The 20805-nt window shown below is 33.7% G+C and overlaps 2 protein-coding genes across 6 annotated transcripts; both read right to left on the reverse strand.

Moving 5' to 3' along the window:
- Positions 1 to 674: 674 nt before the first annotated feature.
- Positions 675 to 12112, reverse strand: LOC100186697 (cilia- and flagella-associated protein 69). Of its 3 annotated transcripts, none has more exons than XM_018812083.2 (20): positions 11622 to 11678; positions 10794 to 10927; positions 10376 to 10488; positions 9929 to 10054; positions 9350 to 9527; positions 8728 to 8881; positions 8193 to 8367; positions 7674 to 7804; positions 7233 to 7396; positions 6693 to 6911; positions 6248 to 6413; positions 5851 to 5981; positions 5277 to 5459; positions 4741 to 4954; positions 4123 to 4316; positions 3498 to 3695; positions 2928 to 3137; positions 1232 to 2704; positions 1028 to 1175; positions 675 to 785 (listed from the first exon to the last, which is right to left on the reverse strand). In XM_018812083.2, exons 2-18 carry the CDS (start codon positions 10917 to 10919, stop codon positions 2627 to 2629), a joined length of 2760 nt encoding a protein of 919 aa, XP_018667628.1. In that variant the 5' UTR covers positions 10920 to 10927; positions 11622 to 11678; the 3' UTR covers positions 675 to 785; positions 1028 to 1175; positions 1232 to 2626. The 3 variants fall into 3 exon arrangements, with proteins under 3 accessions (XP_018667628.1, XP_002126046.2, XP_026690281.1); XM_002126010.5 differs by lacking the exon at positions 11622 to 11678 and adding an exon at positions 11340 to 11482; XM_026834480.1 differs by lacking the exon at positions 11622 to 11678 and adding an exon at positions 11997 to 12112 and having other exon boundaries at positions 676 to 785.
- Positions 12113 to 12123: 11 nt separating this feature from the next.
- LOC100184307 (BRCA2-interacting transcriptional repressor EMSY) lies at positions 12124 to 19207 on the reverse strand. Of its 3 annotated transcripts, XM_018812087.2 has the most exons (15): positions 18953 to 19207; positions 18315 to 18531; positions 17956 to 18093; positions 17518 to 17717; positions 17023 to 17156; positions 16834 to 16971; positions 16055 to 16210; positions 15514 to 15761; positions 15142 to 15210; positions 14588 to 14689; positions 14080 to 14262; positions 13715 to 13827; positions 13219 to 13344; positions 12832 to 12936; positions 12124 to 12647 (listed from the first exon to the last, which is right to left on the reverse strand). In XM_018812087.2, exons 1-15 carry the CDS (start codon positions 19154 to 19156, stop codon positions 12276 to 12278), a joined length of 2505 nt encoding a protein of 834 aa, XP_018667632.1. In that variant the 5' UTR covers positions 19157 to 19207; the 3' UTR covers positions 12124 to 12275. The 3 variants fall into 3 exon arrangements, with proteins under 3 accessions (XP_018667632.1, XP_009858591.1, XP_018667631.1); XM_009860289.3 differs by having other exon boundaries at positions 16834 to 17156; XM_018812086.2 differs by having other exon boundaries at positions 16834 to 17156; positions 18321 to 18531; positions 18953 to 19204.
- Between the last annotated feature and the right edge of the window lie 1598 nt (positions 19208 to 20805).

Genomic DNA, 20805 nt, shown 5'->3' on the forward strand with positions numbered 1-20805 from the left:
TACCACGGCGCCGCACAATTAACAGCATGTGCTAGTTTCTTTGCCATGCAAACTTAATAGAGATACTTTTTAAACGGTATTTGTTTGCTGATTTCATCCCTAATTTAAGACATATTGACCTATTCCTATTTTTACGTACATATCTCAGTTTTCTTCTTAAACTAAAACTAATTTTACGCGACAAAATTATTTTTGTTTATCTACGATACTGGATGATTCAAATTCGCTAATAAACTTCGGCAGTTTTAATATGATTTAGTAAACATTTAAAATTAGCTATTTATTATTTTTTCAGTCACTGAAAAGAGATGTATTCGGTCAACAACGAATTTTAACAACAGTAACCGATTTTGCCGCGTACTTTGTTTGACCGTGAGTATATTACTGTCGAATATTACTACAACATTTGTTTTTGCCCATCATCGAAAACGCGTAAAAGAAGATTTTTTAAGTCTTTGCAACCTTGGCACATAATATCCAAACCCTGATCGTGTTTTAAACATTTATCAACGGTCTATGGGAGTCGTTAGGGCGCAGTTGTATAATTCTTTAAATGCTTTTTGTTTACTACTAAATGGGACGAGAAAATAGGGGTATATAAGGTGTCCCGTTTTCCCCCACCCAACTGTAGGCCTATATATGCGATACAGCGTCAACAAAAAAACACAAAGTATGTGAATGCATGTTCATTTATTAAGGTGGGAATTTGTAATTTATATCTTCTGATTACCAATCAAATAATCGTAGTGATCATGATCTCTCAAGTTCCATCAACACGTCCTTAACTGAAACGATATCAATTTCATGTGCTTAGATAGAGACATGCGTGGGCAAATAAACAACCCTCCAGATTATAGGAGTCTAAAATGGAAAGTAAGTTTAATCTACTTTCATTGTCGTGGGCATTGATCTAGGTAAAGATTTTTACCGCAATAATAAACATGTGACCTTTACCAAGTTAAACATTGTATTAATGTGCTTTTGCTGCGCTAAGTCATAAAATCCTATATTTAACGTCACTTTTTACCAGTTTGCATAACATTTTGGTTTCCAACGATAGGACCACGGCGGCGACGACGACGTCCAAGTTGGACAGAATCTGCTTCTACATTCGTAGTTGCAGTAATGACGAGAAGTCCGATGACAAGCAAGAAGAGAAGAGCTGATTTATTCATCTGCAGAAAAAAATATTTGGCACTATGGGCAAGTAAAACAAATCAGACATACTCACTTTGTTGCTTCTAAACAATGAGATAGGCAAGAGAATGTACAGTGTTTTATCTGTAAATGGTTATTCAATACGGACACTTTTTGATTCAAAAGAAAGAAGGCCTTTTCGTGGATCTACTCTTAAGCTCTTCGAAAACTGCTGACGATTTCCTGCTGTGCAAAGGCACGGGTCTGTAATGATAGAGTCTTTGCATTTTATATTTTCTTCCACTATGAAATGATTGTAACCACTATAAAACATAAATAAAACACCCGATGATCAATAAAACACTAGACGATCTCGGTTTTAAGAAAGGCTGCAAAAGCTTGTGCTTGCTAGAAATGTGCTAGTTTAAATGCGGCATGAACATTGTGTTCGCATCGTAGGAAAATGCGTGTGCTGGATGCATTTCGACAGCCTGAAAAACGCTTGTGTGTCCGTTGAAAGAATGGTTTTAATTTTGATTTTGATCCTACAACTTATAACTTATTTTGGTTGTTTAAAAATACATCCGGGTTAATTGCTACGTCGCATGACTTTGCGTGATTACACAGAAAAATGTGTTATTTCGCGCAAACCATTTTTTATCCTACTTATACTGCAACGAAGAAAACAGAATGATAATTTGCAACAACACTTCGCTTGTTCAAAACTGCTTTGAACGTATGTTCTCATCTCATGCAACGCTCATGCAATCTTTCGGTTTGATTTAATGATTTCCTGTGATGTTTCTGACAAACCGTGTTGCAGTCACCCTCTGCAAAGGTTTCGATGATTGGTTTGGTAATTTTCCCCTTCGTAAGACTGAAACAGCTGTGATCATGATAGATAAATGAATGCCGTAACATCTACCTGCTGATGTGTGTACAAATGGTGTCTGGTTCAAAAAGAGGTTTGTTTAATCACTTAATATTAATATAAACTAATGTTTAAAAGAATATAATACCACGGTAGTCGTGGAGCTCTGTCATTAAGTACCTATGCAGCTCCTTTTTTTCATAGGGACATAGGCAGAGAAATTGCTGAACCTCTGTAGAGCTAAACATTGACGAAGATATTTACAGTAGTTGGTCACACCTAGTGGTCACTCAGAGTTAAAAACAAAACCACCTACGTGTATGAAATAATCGTCTGTATGTTAACTGCCGATTTGCACAAGGGCAAATAAATGGTAAATATGTATATTGTCAGAATTATTCTCTGCAGTAAAAAAGTGACAAGACTTAGTATAGATACAAGAAAGGCATGAAATACTTTTGTCAAAACTTAAAAAATGGCATAATGAAAATAACTGTATTTAAAAAAGCACAATCGCCACAATTTATAATTTTTCCATTTATCTGGCGCATGAAAGTTTTTATTGATATTCATATAAAGAAAGAGAATATGCGACATATTTGCACACTACAAAACAAATTAACCCAATAGCTGTGCTCGCTCTCCAGTTAATTCTGCGGGTGTACTTTCAACAGTCACATGCCTTCCTTGGAAAGTCTGAAAAACAAGTCAATAACATTTTATATAAAAGTTAATGATAAGGATAAAACCATAAAATTCATTACACGGTAGATTTTATAGCCTACTGCCTACGCCCTACTGAAGTAATCATCCTAACTTTTCTGCTTTGTATTATTCTTGGTAACAACTAAATTTACATCTTGACATAACTAATTAGTGACCACTGGGTTTGAGCAATTACTAGTTTCCAGTAACTCACAGTGGTGTTTAGATTCTTTGAAGTTGTATCATGGAAAGTGGTGGACAACTTTTTCGTTGTGTTTCCTTGTCTTGGTTTAGTTTTAGATGACTCAATCGATTTTTGTTGTTGGTTTTTACAATCAACCAAATGGTTATGATCAGAAGTTCGTTTTACAAAATCTTCCCAACGAGAAATTGTGTTCTTCTGTTGTTTGTGGTTCTCCTTTACCTAGTTAGTTATTGAAACAATTGCAGAAGTGAATGTTAAAAAGAAACAGTTTGAGTTTATAATTAGATCGCATACAACTTTAAGCAATAACAATAGATGCAAGAATAAATAATACTTACAATATAAGCCTATGAAAAAAAACTTTAAAATACCATTTTATAGGTAATTTCCAATTTGGTCAAAATAATTACTTAAAAAAAGGCAAAGACAAGCTCAGGCTTTATAAATCATGTTTATTTATTTAGGTTTTGAACAATTTTAAAAACCAATGTAAAATGTTAAAAATGAGGTCGTCAAAATTGTGATACCAATAGACACTATTTAGGCTTTATCACAAAAAGGTTGAGATAACGTTATTACCTCTGCATAGAATAACTTCTCCTCATGTAAATCTTGTTGCTTTTCTGCTTCTAATAATTCGGTTTGCAGCATGGCCACCCCTTTGGCGCGTTCACTTGCTGCACGGTTAATGGTTTCCAATGCTTCCTGGTCCGGACTTGTAGCAACAACATTCTCCACTTGAAGCTCAGAAGAAATTTCAAGCCAGACTTCTCCAAGCTGAAAATTATAATATTTACCATGAATCAAAATGACAAAGAACGTAAACGTTGATATTCCTACTGAAATATTACTTTAATATGCTCCGAAGTCTCCTGCCTAGTATCTAAATAAAACAATTTTAATTTTATCATTTTTCTATGCACACATGCTGCATTTATAATATAATTGCTCAGCTTTGGTCAATAACATATAATAATACCTTTATTTGTCTTTTCGATTACGGTAGGGAAGATGTAGAAATATTTTTAAAAAAAGACATGATATAGCAAAAAAAACACATGTGCTAAAACACTCTTAAAGTTAAAAACATATTTATATTTAACTGGAAGAAAGACAAAGAGCCATTATGTTTAATTATTATCAAGGTAAACTTCTAATAGAAACAAAAGTTTGCGTAAAGAAAACTGTGCATATTTAATGCCACCTTAAAATCCAGGTACTTCTCAATCACTGCCAATGCCACATAATCCTGTGTAGTTAAACCAGGTAGATCACTAAACCCAAGCTTAGCAAACAAAGCATAAATTTTAGCTCTTAGGTTTTCAGATACATCAACAATAGATGATGACAATGCTGTAGCAGATTGTGGAACAACCACTTGTTCTCTTTGCATGGCACCTGAATGAAGTTAATTTACTTACAAAGCGTTCTGTCGAAAGTTCCAACAGTTTTTATTCCAAAACCATCCTATTTAAACAGTTTTAGAAAAAAGTTTTCTGTGAGAAATAAAAAAATTGATGCCACACCAATACTATAACATAACATAACATTTTATTTATCTCTTCGACCAGAATAATAAAGAATACATAAATAAACGAATGAATGAACATGTATATAAACTAAAACAACTGAAAAACAGAAAAAACAGAAATTGACAACAAAACCTTGTCAAACAAGCTATAAATAAAATGTTTAGAAAGGAGCATTGTTTTATTTAATTCAAGGATAAATAAGTGATAATAATGATAAGAATTACCGCGTTCGTAGTACTTACCAATACAATAAATTTAATTTTTCATTATGTGTCTTGCATTTTCTTTACCTGCTATAGGAGCTGTGATATCCACAATACATCCTGTTTCATCTCGGAGGACTCCCATGCTCTTCTCCTCTTCTCTCCACAGTTGGATGAGCAGATGAGGAGCAGTGATGTCCGACATTCCCCTCCATGTGTGGATGTGGGCGATGGTTTTCGGGTTTTCACAAAGTTCAAGAAGACAACCAAGTATTAAGTTGTGCATGTTTCTTGGGCAACTCTTTGGAATTTGCATTTTATTTTTTTTGTTTTGAGAACTATAGCTATTGTGGTAACACAGGACAACATATAACATTTTACTTAAGAGTATAGCAGCTACCAATACAATAATTTTAAATGAGCAATTCCGTTCCTAAAATTTAACTCTAAAATGACAGCTATGAAGCCTCCACAGCTATTGGCTTTAAAATAACTTTAAAGCAGTAACTTCAAGTCACACTAAATTAGGTTAAGCAGCCATCGCATTGTGACTTAAACCCAGGTCCTCATTTTCACTAATTTCTAATTAAATACACAAAAACAAACACATACAATATACATACCTGCAGAAGATCAATTAGGTAGAAAACTCCTCCTTTTTCAAGTAAAAGGTCTTCAGTTGAGAAACAGCCGATTGCGCAACACCAAGTAGCATCCACACTTGCCAACATTAATCTGTGGTGACCAAGACCACTGGATAGTTTAGCTGGGTTTGCCTTCAGGTATTGGATTAGAATGTCCACACCCTAGAGTGGTAATAACAAAAGTTTTAAACTTTTTGTTGAATTTGATAAAAGAAACAAATGAATAAATAACTGTTGCTTATTTGTTAACTCCTGCAGGCTACTAGTTGATAATTTTCCAGGTAAATATTTTTTGTTTTGTTTTTGTACTACTGATAATTTGAACAATGCATGAAAATGGGTAGAAGCAGTCCTCATTGAGTATCTTGACTAAACATACATGCTTACAATATTGGCAGTCTTGCTCAAATCAAATGGTTTTTGATTTAGAAGCATTAATGACTACATTATTTTGTCGGTTAAACATAATTAAAAACATTCAGAGGGTGAATAAAGATAAATGAATATGCAATTGACTGTTGTAAAACATGGAAACTACAGTAAAAAGTAATACCTGTCCACCAAAGAGTTCCTTCCTGTGTATATCATTCTCACACAACCTTGATAATATGTAGAGTATGTCACATTGAAGTTCGATGTCTATTGCGTTGTCGCAATCTGTCGAGAAGAAGTTTTCCAGAACATCTGTAAAGTGATACCAATTGTTGCAATGTTGTGAATTAGTAATATTGTTAGTAGGGATAGAATAAAACACAAAAAATACAGACAAATTTATAGTTTAGCTTCATTTCCATTAAGCATACATTTATTTGATTTCAAACTCTGCCACATATAAGCAAAATGTACGCGTTTAAGTTTATGGTCTTGTTTTATCGACTTAAACACAAAGTTATGAGTTATTTTTAAGTTCTAGGTTCAAACCCAGGTTTGGTTAGCAAACTACAACTTACCTAATAGTTGATTCAGGATCCCTTGGTCGCACAGATCTTTTGAAGCGATCTCATTTGAATTGGACACGACAGCAAGCAAAAGTCGTAAACATTGTCTCATCTGAGCTTTCTTGTTTCCACGGCCACCAGAACCATGGAAGGAATTACCATGGCCAGTAAATGGCTCCTGGGAAATGAATAAATTTAAATTTATTTAAAAGAAAAAATGATGTCAGAATTGGATAAGAAAGTAATTAAAAAAATGTTTTTGGAATGGTAAAATCATATTATCTGTAATATTTGTTGGAATGGAGTTTTATAGTCACATTAACATGTGTCAACTAACCAGTTTTCCCCATTCCTGGCCATACAGTGCTCAATAAGATGGCACATTACACAAAATGTGGAATTTGACCATATTAACACAAATTTGCCTTATAAAATAATAAAACACAAATTATTTTACCTTTCCAAGGCACCATTCCAGTAAGAGCAGAAGTCTTGTATTGCCCTGACATATCATGTAATCATCTATAAGCAGAACTGAGAGTTTGTTCAAAGCTGACATAGCGTGTAACTGGAGTTCTTCAAACTGCGCAGGCGACCAATCACGTGGCTTAACCTTCCCATCATCTGATTTAACGTAGTGAAAAAGAGAAAGAAGAACTTTGCCATCTGACAAAATCTGAATGAACAGAAGTCATTTATTATGAATAAGGCTTTAGCTTTAATAAAAACGTTTTTTTTTTCCGATGTTTATTTTAATGCTTTGATAAAAGTAAATTACTTGTGTGTTAAATTTGTCTTAACACTTCAATTTTTGAGGTACCTTAACTTTGCCCTTTAATTTTATGCCCAATAATGTCGTATATAAAATCTTTGTTAAAACTGCATTGTCTCAGACAAGTGAAAGCAACTATTTTTTACTGGTCCAAACTGTTTTACTCCAAAACTAAATTGCTTCTATATGATGCAAGTCATTATTTGACATTGAACTTGAACCAACCTGCAATGCAGCATGATCTTTGCTTAATATCTCAAGCAAATTAATCAACATTTTCTTAAGCTCAAAATCTTCATGACTTTGTGTAAGTTTGAGGTTTCTTAAAAGTGGGTTGTAACTTTTAACCTCAGAGAATGTTGCAAAGAGAACGATCTGTTTTGCGAAACCTGTTGGGTATGTTATGTTACAAGTGTGAACCAGGTGCTTTATAGTATAATATAATAAGGTTCGTTTTAAACAAAGAAATTTTAGACTACTTTTTAAAGAGTAAAGCAGACTGCAATACTCTAAAACTTAAAATATACAATTATCTGTACATCTTGTCACTGTCTAATAAAACAGTTAGTACATCAGAACACATTGAGTTTTCATACACCCCATGCTCACTGTCAAATATCATAAAAGCTCGCTTTAGGTTTAAAGGGTTTCAAAATTTTTCCAAACCTGACTCTACTATTGGTGCTGATGGGTTTTGACATAGCAAGGTTGTAATGACGAGCAAATCATTGCGAAGTTGCTTTTCATAATTGGAGCAACCAGATATCATCAACTCCCTGAACGCCTCCTTCAATGCACTGGTGAAGTAAACATGTGTGCTTAGTGTGGGTCCATGTACCTCTGAAGTATGCAAAAATTCCCACCAAAATGAGAAGTTTAAATAAAATGAATAAGGTTGCTGCTTATTAAAGTAAACTCATAAATTTATATTATGATTTAAGAAGAATAAGAAATAAACTAACTCTTTTTAAACTTTCTGACCTTTGAAATTGTATTTAGATCTCATTGTTGGGTGATTCTATAATTTACTGAAAAATAGACATTCATACCCGCGCTGTTATTTAGAAGACAAAATGGTGACCATTCAGGTAACACTGGCTTGTTTACCTTGTGTTTTATTTGGCTTAGACTTATGAAACCTAGTTATTAACTAACTCAAAATTACAAAAAAGCTCTTTGTATTACTTTACGCATTGTAGATTTGCAAGTTGTTTCGTGACCTCATCTCCTCCAAGTTCTAAAAGATTCCATATAATTTCCACTGATATGAAGAGAAGGTATCCAGATGGGTCAGGGGAATTCATTTCACAACATATTCTGTATGCTGCTTCACTTTGTAGCATCTTGTCACAGTTTACAGCTGAAAGCAATATAAGAAGGTTCACTACTCACTGAAAAAACTGTGGCTAAATAAGATACAGCATAAGTTTAATTTGTATTTTTAGTTACACCAATGCTTTCCAAGCTCTGTATAGAGAAATGAGACATTCTATGTTTTAACTGTCTTATTTCAAAAAAGTGGTGTCAAAAACTAGAAGAAAAAAAACAAAATAATATGAAAATTAAACCAAAAAACAAACTCTATAACCAAATTCATTAGTAAACATATTTGTTACAATCTTTCCCAACCACTAAACTAGTTGTAAGTTCTTCAAGTGGTATTAAACAAATAGTTAATAAGAAATGTTTCGAAAAATCAAAACAAAACAAATCAGTTTACCAGAAGAGCAAGATAACTTTTGCAAAACTCTCAAAATTTTGAGTTGAATTTCAAGATTGTTGTGGAATAATGACAATGACTTGACGAGTGTCTCAGCAACATCACTGCTTTCAACCATCCTTATGTTGTATTCGTGGCTTGCTGGCTTTAAATCCTACGTAGAATAACAACAGAAAAAGTGTATATCTGTATAAGACACAGTTTTTTCACAGAATGTTATTTTGGATTATAACTGATAATTTGCAACCAATAACAGAAAAATACCAAAAAATAATTTTAATAAATTTTTTTGCTTAAGTAGTCTATTAGTTCTAGGAATTGGATGAATAAAATTACAGATCATAAGGAATCTGTGAAGTAACCTGTATTTAAAAATATCGCATAGGAAAGGGAAAGGTGTGGATTTATATTACACATAAAAAGAATTTTTGTTAGATGAAAATATGTAATTTGGGTAATTACATGTGACCTGTAAGTACAAAGGTTGCCTAATCCTGGTGTACATCCTGAACCTAAAAATTAATGTGATTTATGCTCGCTTAATGGAAAAAATGTCCTTCTAACACGAATGCCCTGTTTTATACACCTCATGCACCACAAGCCTGTATATAACATGTAGTACCTGGTAAACATCTTGTGAGGTGGGTGGATTGCAATACAAAGATATCAAAGCATCAGCAAGCGCTGAACGAACACTTGAGTTTGGAACTCTCATGAGATAACCCATCTGTGATACAGATTCAATCACAATTTGCGAATACGCACTTTCATCTGACATCTTCTCCGTCAAGTAGGACAACCTGATAAAATTTTAAATGTACTTTGAAATAAAGGTTATAAAATTGAAACAGATTTGGGCGTTACTAACAACAAACTTTCAAAAACAATTGTTACTATTATAGTATGCTTATGCTTTTAACTGTAAGCTTGTTTTAACACCTGTTGTTTATTGCTATATCATGTCTTTACGTTTAAAATATTTCTTAATCTTTGCTACCGTAATCGGAGAGACAAATAAAGTTATTATTATATATTATTTTTATCATTGAAATTTGTATTTATGCAAAACACTGATTACAAAGAACAATTGAGCAAGATCAACTTTACTCAGAGTTTTGACAAATATATTAAACTGCTGTTCCATAGTAAAGGTAAAAATATTAATCTTAGCATTCTAAATAGATATATTAAGTATACATACCCACATATGTGCAACAATTTACACATAGGTTGAACATAACAAGTATGCTGAGCCACTCGATCAGCGCATATATTGAGAATCTTAAACACATGGACCAGATCTCGAATTAAAAATCCGTATTCATATCTGGAATTAAAACAGGAAATTTACTTTTCATATTACAACAATGAAATATAAAGTATTGCCAGTAAATGAATGGTCAAAATAAACTTGACATGCAGACAAACTGAGTTAAAATTTGCATGCAAGAGTGCCATGTGCAAAATTAAGTTGTAAAAAAATTTACGTTTTTTTACAAAAAAGGGATTTTTACAAAAATAAACAGTACTGGGTAAAAGTAAATTATAGCCTCAATACCCAAACATACTATATGTAGGCTATCAGCAGTGGTGATTCAGCCTCCTTCTTCACTCAATCTATCAGTTATGAGTAAATAATATGACTTACTTTAATGTGATACGGTTAAGTGCATGGACATGTCTTTCAAACAATTGACTTGAATGAGGATCGGATAAAAGACGAACAACTCTTGTTAGCTCAACAGGTCTTAGTTTTAAACCCTAAAAATGAAATGATATCATGCTATGTACAGTGTTCTTAGTATGATAAAAGTGCAGAAGAATTTTAAAGTTTTTAGTTGTACACTGTTTCATACAAGACAATTACTATAATAAATTCTCTACACGCCAATTGTTGAATGCGCACTGTAAGTCATATCTCTCTTGTTGCATATAAGACTTTGCCATAAATTGCCAACTTGAGGTGGAACCATTAATGGCTTGGCATAATGTTGCAATTTGTGAATAGTTATTGGTATTATAATAACTCATTTGTACGTAGTTTCAAGTGTAACATAATATATCACCTGAGTTAAACCTGCTTCATCATCAGTGATAATATATGCAACGACAGGAATTTGTTTATCTTCTGTATTTTGCATCTCGGTGTGCCTGTTTGGCGTCTGCCTTCTCATTGAAGACACGGCAGCCATGTTTCTTTCTGAAAGAGATAATTCTTAAGTACTACAGTACCTAGCAGCATGTCAAGTGATTTGTTCACTATATAAGCAGATTCGGCCGCATTTTCTTGAAGTTTGTAAGAACAATTTTATATTTTAACATCACGCGACCAGGTTATCCTTTACCAAAATGTTGTAGGTTTTGAAAAAAAACTTAAAACCACCTTTTAAAATGACCACTTGTCCACTTTATAAGTATTGAGGCTCATAGCCTAGTGGTGGGTTTCACATTGGGCAGTTTTATGCAAGTTTTTAGCACCAGTTAGTAGCTCCTATTTATGTTGAAACATAATGGAATCGCTTGTTATAACATGTGGATACACATTATAGTATTACACGTAATATTGTGTTTTACTGGTGTTTTGCTTACATAAGACAATCCTATATACCTACTTGATTTAAAAATGAGACTTGTTGTTCAAAATTGTAATATCAAGTACCGCCAGCACAAAATGTTTGAATCACTGTACGGCACTGATGCCAGCAGTCTAGCACATGCTTAAATTACTTCAATACCTATAACTATTAACTAATCTATAGGAGAAAAAAGTAAATAAGTGACAACAGCTATACACTATAACAAGTTATAGTATTTAAGTAGTAAACACTACTTTAAAAAGCATGACGGTACTGCTGAATAAGCATATTTTAATTAAAAAAGCATGAACAATATACCTTTAGTGGTTGGCAATTTTTTGATATTGTGTCAGTGCATTATATCTTTAACTAAATCTATCTAAATGCCTTTTTTATGCGTTTAATGCGGAAAAAAACCCTAGCGTCCTTAATCGCTTTGTTAGTAATAGACATAATTTCCCTGTTGTACAACTTCATAAATATGTGATCAAGTTCAAATCGGTATATTTCCGCTGTAATTATAACTTTAGAACATGAAAAGAAAATAATAATTATTAAACAGCGTTGGCTGTCCAGCTGCGTTGTCATGCCAACACGCGATTCATAGAAATCTCACGGAATTGGGAAATCGACAACAAATACGAATTAAATGACGAACAAAACATTTAAATAAATAATCCATGTTTAAAAAACCTGTGCCCGATGAAGTCTGGTAACGTTGTTCAGGATTTTCAGTCGTCGAATTTGTTTTTGATTTTATTTGGGAAAATACGTAATTACTTGTCATCCATTCTGTTATTAAGAACTTTATGTACAAACAAAACGTATCAACATTTTATTCATTGGAACATGATAATAAACGCAACTGATAATGGTAACAGATAACCTGTAACACGCAGTTATATTTGTAAATGTCCAGTGCAAAAGTAAACAAACCAAAAGCACTAAATGACAGTTTCTTGTAAAAGGTCATTACTGCTCCATTTCCTCAAGAGTTGTTGAAGTGGTGACTTTATCTTTGGAGGAGTTGATAGTAACCAACCTCTGCCTGTGTTTTCTCATTAAGAGTTTTGGGTTAGGGTGAAGCACACTAGGGCTTAGTGTCATATGTGATTGGCCACTAGATTCCTGTATATCTTGTATGGGGACTACTTTGGAAGGTGTAAGCGAAGTTACAGAGTTTTTAAATGTCATAATAGGCTTAATTGTTTTGGGCACGCCCATAGCCTTTGGATTGGCAGTTGTGGAACTTTTGTATGTTGGTTTTATGACACTGAAACTAGACGGGACTGAAGTGGATACCGATGTGGGAGATAATACGGAAGCAGAAGGTTTGAAAACAACCTGAAATATATATAAAACAGTCAAAACATACAGTCTAAGAGTATCCAAAAAAATTAAAGCTTAATTTATCTCTATCGCATTCAGATAATGTAGGTTTGAAATTTACCAACTTCAAAATATTAGAAATTATGTGACCATTGCTAATATACTAACAAGTAACATACTTTATACAAAGCCATCTCACCTGTTGCAAATTTCGCTTCCTGATAACCTTGTGCACAGTCTTAGGAAACTCAGATGAGATTGTGTTGCCAGTTATTTTACGAACACTGGTGGGAACGCTCACCAACTAAAAGAAGAGAATAAAAAATCAGTTAAGTAACCCCCTTTGTAGACAGGACCCTGTGTTTATTTCAGTTTTCTGAATTCGGAAAATTTAATTCTATAAAAACTATACCTTTTTTGTAAAAGGCTATTTGAGATACCTTTATTACACTTTGTATAACAAATCAATAGGTTTAATGGTCAACCACTCTTAAGCAACGCACATATATTTCTGGAAAATTATTCGCACACATAAAGCTAAGAATACATATTATGAAACATTTAATTCGTTCGTGTCTCCACCTACCTTAGTTGGAACAGATTTCATAACGGTAGCTCCAATTCTACTTGAAGTACTTTCCACTGTGCTACTTATCACTGTTGTACTTACCACAGGTTTGCTACCTTTACCATCAACTTCAAGGAATTTGGGCTACAGAAATATAAAAAATAAAACTATTTCAGGGATATCAACAAAACATGGTATACAGGTCATGGACAGTTAAAATCGTTTTATGTACCAAGCACTGTCCACTGTGTCCAGTTTAACTTATAGTTCATTATTTATAACAGTATTACCTATGGGACATATTTCTAAAATAACAGTTGTGCACATGTTGTGTAAGCCCCAATAGTTGGTAAAAGGTTTGGGTAATAATGAACAACTTTAAAACCTAAACAACTTTAAAAATTGCTTGAACTAAAAATCATATACATAAATATATATTTTATGTTTATGTACAATATACCTAACATTCAAACATTTGGAAATGTTAAAAAGTCAATTTGAAAATGCTAGATACCTTAGCAGGGGTGGGACGATGAACAACAATAATGTTTGGTTTACTTCGAGGAGTGGAAGTTGTTGTTGTTTTCATGATTCTTGTGCCAGATAATTGCGCAACAATAGGGATGACTGTAAAAAATAAGGGTGCAAATATTGAAACAAATGTGTCAAAAAAATCAGACAAAGTATGATGTAAATAACAGTGCATAAAATCAGCATGAAGTAAATTTTATGAATAAATGTGTAGCCGCAGATATGTTAAACATAGGCCACTTCAACATTACTGCCTAACTGATGTCAATTGTGGCTATAACTGTCAGGGTCTTTATAAGATTACCTGCAGTATGGCAACAAACCAAAGATTTGATCAAATACACTTGCCTTTGTTAGAAGTCACACTTCTTGCTGAGACTTTAATTATATTTGTGTTTATTCCTTGTACGAGAGCAGGCTTCGAAACCATGGCTCGTTTAACCTCAGCTTCCCTCTCTGTTGTTGTGGATTCAGTGGTTGGTGGCTTCAGGAGGGTGTTGGGTTTTTGTGACGCTGTGACAGTGACTACATCTGGGTGGCACAGAAATGTGTAAGAAAATTAAAACAAACATTAAAGAATTTTTTAATAGAGTTACCAATTGAAATCCACTTTAGTTGATGGGACAGAAAAATTGTACCAATTGTAGTACTTTACCAGACATTAAACAACTTGTTGCCAAAAAGCTAGTGCATCCGCCACAATAAATATAACTGGTGTAATTAGTTGTTTTGCTTTTTAATAATGAGCGCCATATTACATATTGAGGTAAATCTGATAAGCATCTTTGTTAAAAAGGTTAAAGCATACAGAAAGTTTAAGAACCACTCATCTATCAGTACATATACATTTACTAACCTGTAGATATCATACTTGGGTTGTATCCTGATGAAAGTTGAGCAACATGAGGGATTTGTAAACTTTCTGATGATTGTCGTTCAAATAATGATTGATCTGGACCTGGTTATAAAAGTGGTTTGTTATCAGGAGAATGTAATTGTATTGGTGCAATAAAACTAATTAAACTACAGGTGTTCTGTTTTATAAACTTCGTGCCCACTCACGATTTACCACAGACGTAACTTTGAGGGTCCTTATTTAATGTATGGGTGACAATTGAGACAACCCATTAGTGACCACTAGGGTTGGACCACTAAGTTAAGTGACTTGCCCAAGGACACATACTCCAATAATCCCACCGTAGTAGCAACATGGAGCCTTGTACCCGTAACATCTGGGCTAGAGAGGCAGGCGCCCTAACCAATTTGCCGCATCACTAGACTATATATTAACACTAAGCATTAGGGGGAAATAAAAAGGCGTTTCGGGTGTTTAAAAATAATAAAAGAAAATAAAGAACTTAAACTTGAATGACTACTGAAGATACAAATGTACATAAACTAATAAACTACCTTTCGGTGTTACTGGTGATGTTTCACAAACCGGAGTGTTCAGTATAGGTTGACTGCTAGATGTTACACCTTTAGTATCAAACAACAACATTAATTAATTACAGTAATAAAATATACAAATATAGGTACAAATACATGTATCCATACTCATCAAAATAACAGCACATTATATTCTATATGGGTGAGGTACTTGTTCAATAACCTAGAATTAGGATCAGATTTTGGACCATTTCCCCAATATGCACAGACTAATAATCTATGTTTAAATAGAACATGCTCCACATGTGACCAATGTGGCTTCAAAAGCACACACATAGACCTAACTTACTGGCCAAAGCAAACCTATGTGTTACATAATAATAATAAGCACACCTGGCATCCTGATTTTAGGTCTGAGAATCAACTGAGGAGCAGATGGTTCAGTCTTCGTTTCAACATTGGAGAACAATGCATCATTGATGTGGATGGGACTAGCTTGCTCCTCTGGAAGATAACTTGGAGGAAGAAGAGGTTTAGTTGGGATGCCGGGATCGATGCGGGATGTGAGAGAAGACACAGATCGTCGATTATCATCAAGTTGGTTCGACCAAATCTTCTTGCTATGACTGGTGTATTGTGGTCTGTGGCAAGTTATATCTGGTTTAAACTGGATTTTATATAAAATGTAGAACTAAAATGTCAGCAACTGTAAAAATGTAATCTAGTAATCTAATTTAAACAAAAATAAGCGCGTATATATAGTAGAATATCTACAACAGCCATACTATTATACTTGGTAACTTGAATGTATTGTTATGCTTATAAGCTGTAGGCTACCCATTAGTTATTTACGTTTTATGGTCCTAACTCCTAATTAATTATCCAGAAAAAATTTCTCAGGCCAGCCAAAACACTATCTATAGACCTCCCATACTTTGGATATCCCATAAACTGGGTGTTCCTTATTTCACTCGATGGTTGGTAGGTAGTGGGTTGACTTCGAGAAGTTATTTTTTTTGGTTTTGGAGCCGACAAGTTTTGTTTTCGTACCCAGGATGAAGTAGGTCGTGAGTAGGGCTTCGATTTTCCACTGAAATAAGTAAAAACAAAAACACTGTGAAAATGCCATCCTTATACTGTGACTGCATGTCTTGCAATATCCCAATATCACAGTCCACCCATAGATACAAAAAAACAAATAGTAAAATGATATTTTAAAAATAAGTTGAACTGGCTGTTTAACCTTTCTATTAAATGTTCTAAAATATGAAACAGCTATATCCATAACTTGTAAGCATAATTTCACAACATTAAACAAAAAAAAAGATTGATTAAAAAATAATTTTATACACACCTACAAGTTAAGTTACAGAGTTAGGCAAGTAACTTTGTATTTTATTACCTTTATGTTAATAATAATATATATGTGTATTTTTATAACTGGCAATTTAAACAACCCAATCATGACTACCAGGCTATAGCAATTTATGCCTTGTTTTAGTACAACAAAAACAAAGCACCACATTCCAGTTGGCAACAACTACGACAGTAAAATTGCTCAAATAAATGCAACATTAGCAGCTTTGAGTCTGCTTCTGCTTTCCTCCAGTTATGAGGTAACCAATCTTTAATTATTTAACTACAGAACCACAACATAAAAAAATAGATTCTAAAGGTCGAATCTAAGATCCCTTAACCATAGAATTATCTAACCTGCTAGTTGAATCCACAGCATAGAGATGTTCAGGGGGAACTGGTGTGTGTTGTATCATTAGGTGGGAATGGTCAGATATTGGTGGTATGTACAAAGGTGGATGTTTCAAGCTTTTCATATCACAGTTGTACTGGGGGCTGTTATCGACTGGTTTAGGGGTTGGGTGGGTAACTACAGGGGGTTCATACTTGGGTTTAGTACGGGTGGAAGTCGTTTTTTTCTTGTTTTGTTGAGATTTGAGCATGATCTGGTTTTGTTGCACTTCTTCTTGGTTTATAAATCGTCTTTGCAATTTGTCCAAAACTTCATTTGATTTGTAAACCTAGTTTGATAAGTGGAATTGTAACGAATTTTCTTTGTATTTGTATTTTGATAACCATTTTGTAGCTAGTAACACCAATTACTTTACAGATTGGTGGTATAATATTACATATCATAGTTGAAAAACAGTGGTTATAATTCATAAACAAACAGAACAATTATAACACCAAAAAATGAGTTTTAATAGATATATTGATTAACAGATGTGGTTTGAGCCTTCTGTCATATAATATTGGGCTTTATTGGTTATTGCAATACTGTATTTACCACAATAGTGTTGCACCAATTTATCCAATTCTTTCAACATTAATTTTCTTTTGAATAAAAATATGTTTTTTCTTATTCTCACAGTCACCTCTCACCTGTTTAATGGAATATTTTGCGAGGTCTGAATTCTCTTCCCCTTTAATGTTTGGAACAAGTTTCTTGAAAGCTTCATCCAAAGGAACAGGGTCCGATGAATCCTTTGGTTCTAGACACACCACTCCTCCACTGGGAAGATAAACATATTGATCCGATTTCTTATCTGAACTGCTCGTTTCTGTACCAGTAGAAGATTTTTCTGTAGAGAAAAAATTACATTTTTTTAAACAAGAAGGTTTATTGCATGAATATTGCATGATAAAATAACTCTATACTGCATGAGCACTGAACAGGTAAAAAGCTATAGCATTGAACTATTCTTTTTTATTTGCAGCTTGAAAACAGTCAGAATCGAAAACAGTTTCAGTTTAAAGTGACTTTTTTCTCTTTTATACAAGAAGTAACAAAAAGTGCCAGTTTAAAAATAAAACAGTTACCTAAATCAAGGGTAGAAGTTGAAGCATCAAGCTTGTTGAGATTGTTCATTAATTTACGTTTCTTGCATGGAATAATTTCCCAATCTGTGTCCACTTGTGCAGGTGGTAGTGGGTTTGATGGAACTTCATTCTTGTTATCTGAATAAATGTAACTTATTGGTAGCGGGTCAACCAGTCATTAGGATAAGGGTGTAGAGGTGTATTATACAACACATGGTTGCTTATGAGTTGCCAGGTATGAAACTTTGTGGGCAATTACTAATTACTTTTCGGTTATTGTTCCTATTTTATGTAATAATATTGACATCAGAAGCTGTGGCCTTGGAGATCCAATAAAACACTCGTATTCAGTTATTTACCAATACCAAGTCTACTTCCTCTAAGGATATCCCTGTTTTCCTCTGCAGTTATATTGGCAACATAATCAGCAATTTCCGTGTGCATTGTAATTGGTGTTGGTCGTGTAGGAAGGGGGGTAATACGCTGTCCTTCTCTTTCCCATTCAATCGAGGATTTCTCTCCGTTTAATGAATATGAAACACTGGATAACTTTTCATCATTGACAGCTCTTCGAACCTGAAAAGTATAAACAATAAAATCCATATTTAACATCAGATTAAACTAATCATATTTTAACAAAATAAGGATTTATTTATTTAAAGAGTTTACTTATAATATTCTTTGAATGTGGATGGTCCAAGTCAATTTGCATGACAACAAGCCAAATGTGGCACACCCTATAATTTTTGTGTCGCAAAAGTTATCTGAGTATTTTTATTCCTGTGTGAGTTACAGCCAGTAATTTAATTGCAACTAAAGCTATACATAATTAATCGTCCCATTTACATGAGGAAACCAAATAATATTTGACCCCTTTAAGATTAAACCTTTACGACCTTATTAAGTTTTCACCATTGCATGAAATATAAATGTACAAAATATGTAAAATAATGAGTTAATAGGTTTACATTATGTACAATATTTCAACATAACTTACCTCAGCCTTATGTCTTTCTTTTGTAATCCCAAACACTCTCTGCAGATGTGCGAGTACATCTCGTTTCTCATCATTTAGTTCACCTTCTGCCCTCAAAGCAGATACAGCCGATGCATAAGCTTCAAATTCATATTGCCTTAATTTCAACAAGCTCTCTCTTTCATTGAACGAGTAGACATCTTCTGAGCATTTCACAGGAGGCATGGTGTATGAAAATACCCAAATTACAAAAAACCTTCATTAAAATATTAAACCTAAACAAGAAAAAAAAGAAATGTAAAAAGAAGTATTACAATACAAAAGTCTCATTTTTATTGCAGTCCTATATTAAAAAAAAGGCTATCACTTATAAATGACAGTATGTTTGTCTATCTATAACACTGAAAACATAAAAATGAATAACACATAAATGTAATAGAAACGAAAGAATTTTTGAAATGAAATAGCAAAACAGTGAGTCAAGTACGGTATTTTGTGTATACAGGTGGGAAGTGGCATAATATACCACTAGAACGCTTGTTTTGTTTATCTAAAACGACAAAGAGTGAGTGAAAAGCATAGTAAAATGACACATATAAAACATAGCACCAATGTTCAAAAAGTAGCAAAATAAGGCAGTGATATTTATTCAGATCAAAGCAAAGTGACTTTAATCACCCATATAACATAGCAATACAAACGTTCTTCAGTCTTGAGGTTTGTTTTTACTTGTTTATCTCATCAAAGCGGGAGTATTGATAAACCGGTTGTTGTTTTTATTTATTGGCATATTGAAAAAGTCGTTCACACTTGCTGACTTTGCAACGTAAGGCGACCTATTAGGGTTACGACCACAGTCTTGTAACACCTGACGGTAATTTTTTGTGGTTAAGTCTAAAAGCTGGTATGGGTGATTACGATGTGGGATATCTAATGGAAGGTAAACTGTATTCACTAAATCTAATAATTCTTCAGGGTGGATATTATATTTTGCTTGTTCAAGCCAATAGGGGTAACGGACTACTTGGTCATACAACCTTTGTTTGAGATATTGTTTTAAAGCAACACTTCTGGATAATATTACCTTTCGGGGTTTCTCTAAATTGTTCAAATTATTTACTACATCTTTCGACTTTATATTTGGTACAGGTATGGGTACCGATATGTTTACAGAAGGTGTTTGGTAGTCAGGAGTTGGAGGATTATCTACAGGTGACACCAATGTTGGAGAGCCGGGAGGTGAATCCAGAAGATGAATAAAAGTATCTACATCATCTGCTTGCTCCTCCTCATCTGAAGATATGAGGAGAGTAACATCTTCTTCCTGATCTTCATCTTCTTCAGTTGCAACCTCAACTAATGTCTCGTCTTCCTCTTTAGCAGCAACAAGAGTATCGTCATGAGTTGAATCAAGAGTGATGTAATGTGTATTTTCCAACACTGTATCGTGGCTTGATTCTGAGTTTTCCGATTCTGAATTAATTGCATCAAACAGTTCACAAATAAAGGTATGTGATCCACTCCTTGGCTTTTTATTTACAACGTTTACAACTGTGTTGTTGTTTTCTTCCACAACTGTATTATTTTGTGTTGAATTTATTGTTGAATCAGAACATGCAGGTTTGAAGTGTATCTTTTTAAGAAGATCGTTTTTACACAAAAGTGTTTGCGCTAAAGGGGTGCTACACTGGGGCAAATCTTTTGTGTATTTTGTGCCGCATGTAAAGCTGGCATTTGCATCAAAGCTACTGCTTGTCCAATGTGCGTCATACGCCTTCAAGACGCTTTCAGAAAAATTAGAGACATCTCCACTTTCCATAGTGATAAGTAAAACAACTTAGTTTAATTTTTAATACAAAACCACTACAGAATAT

The sequence above is a fragment of the Ciona intestinalis genome, chromosome 5 (genome assembly GCF_000224145.3).
Source record: "Ciona intestinalis chromosome 5, KH, whole genome shotgun sequence".
NCBI lineage: Eukaryota > Metazoa > Chordata > Ascidiacea > Phlebobranchia > Cionidae > Ciona > Ciona intestinalis.

Bases quoted from the DNA above. Each gene is read 5' to 3' on its own strand.
- LOC100186697 (XM_026834480.1), bottom strand. From the start codon at position 12,090: ATGACAAGTAATTACGTATTTTCCCAAATAAAATCAAAAACAAATTCG. The intron at 6,414-6,692 runs GTAAAATAATTT...TTCATTTCCCAG, and splicing joins TGGAATGGTGCCTTGGAAAG to GAGCCATTTACTGGCCATGG. The intron at 5,460-5,850 runs GTATTACTTTTT...TTACCACTCTAG, and splicing joins AGGAACTCTTTGGTGGACAG to GGTGTGGACATTCTAATCCA.
- LOC100184307 (XM_009860289.3), bottom strand. From the start codon at position 19,156: ATGCCTCCTGTGAAATGCTCAGAAGATGTCTACTCGTTCAATGAAAGA. The intron at 15,211-15,513 runs GTGTGCTTATTA...TTGATACTAAAG, and splicing joins ACCTAAAATCAGGATGCCAG to GTGTAACATCTAGCAGTCAA. The intron at 13,345-13,714 runs GTATCTAGCATT...ATATTTCTGTAG, and splicing joins ATCGTCCCACCCCTGCTAAG to CCCAAATTCCTTGAAGTTGA.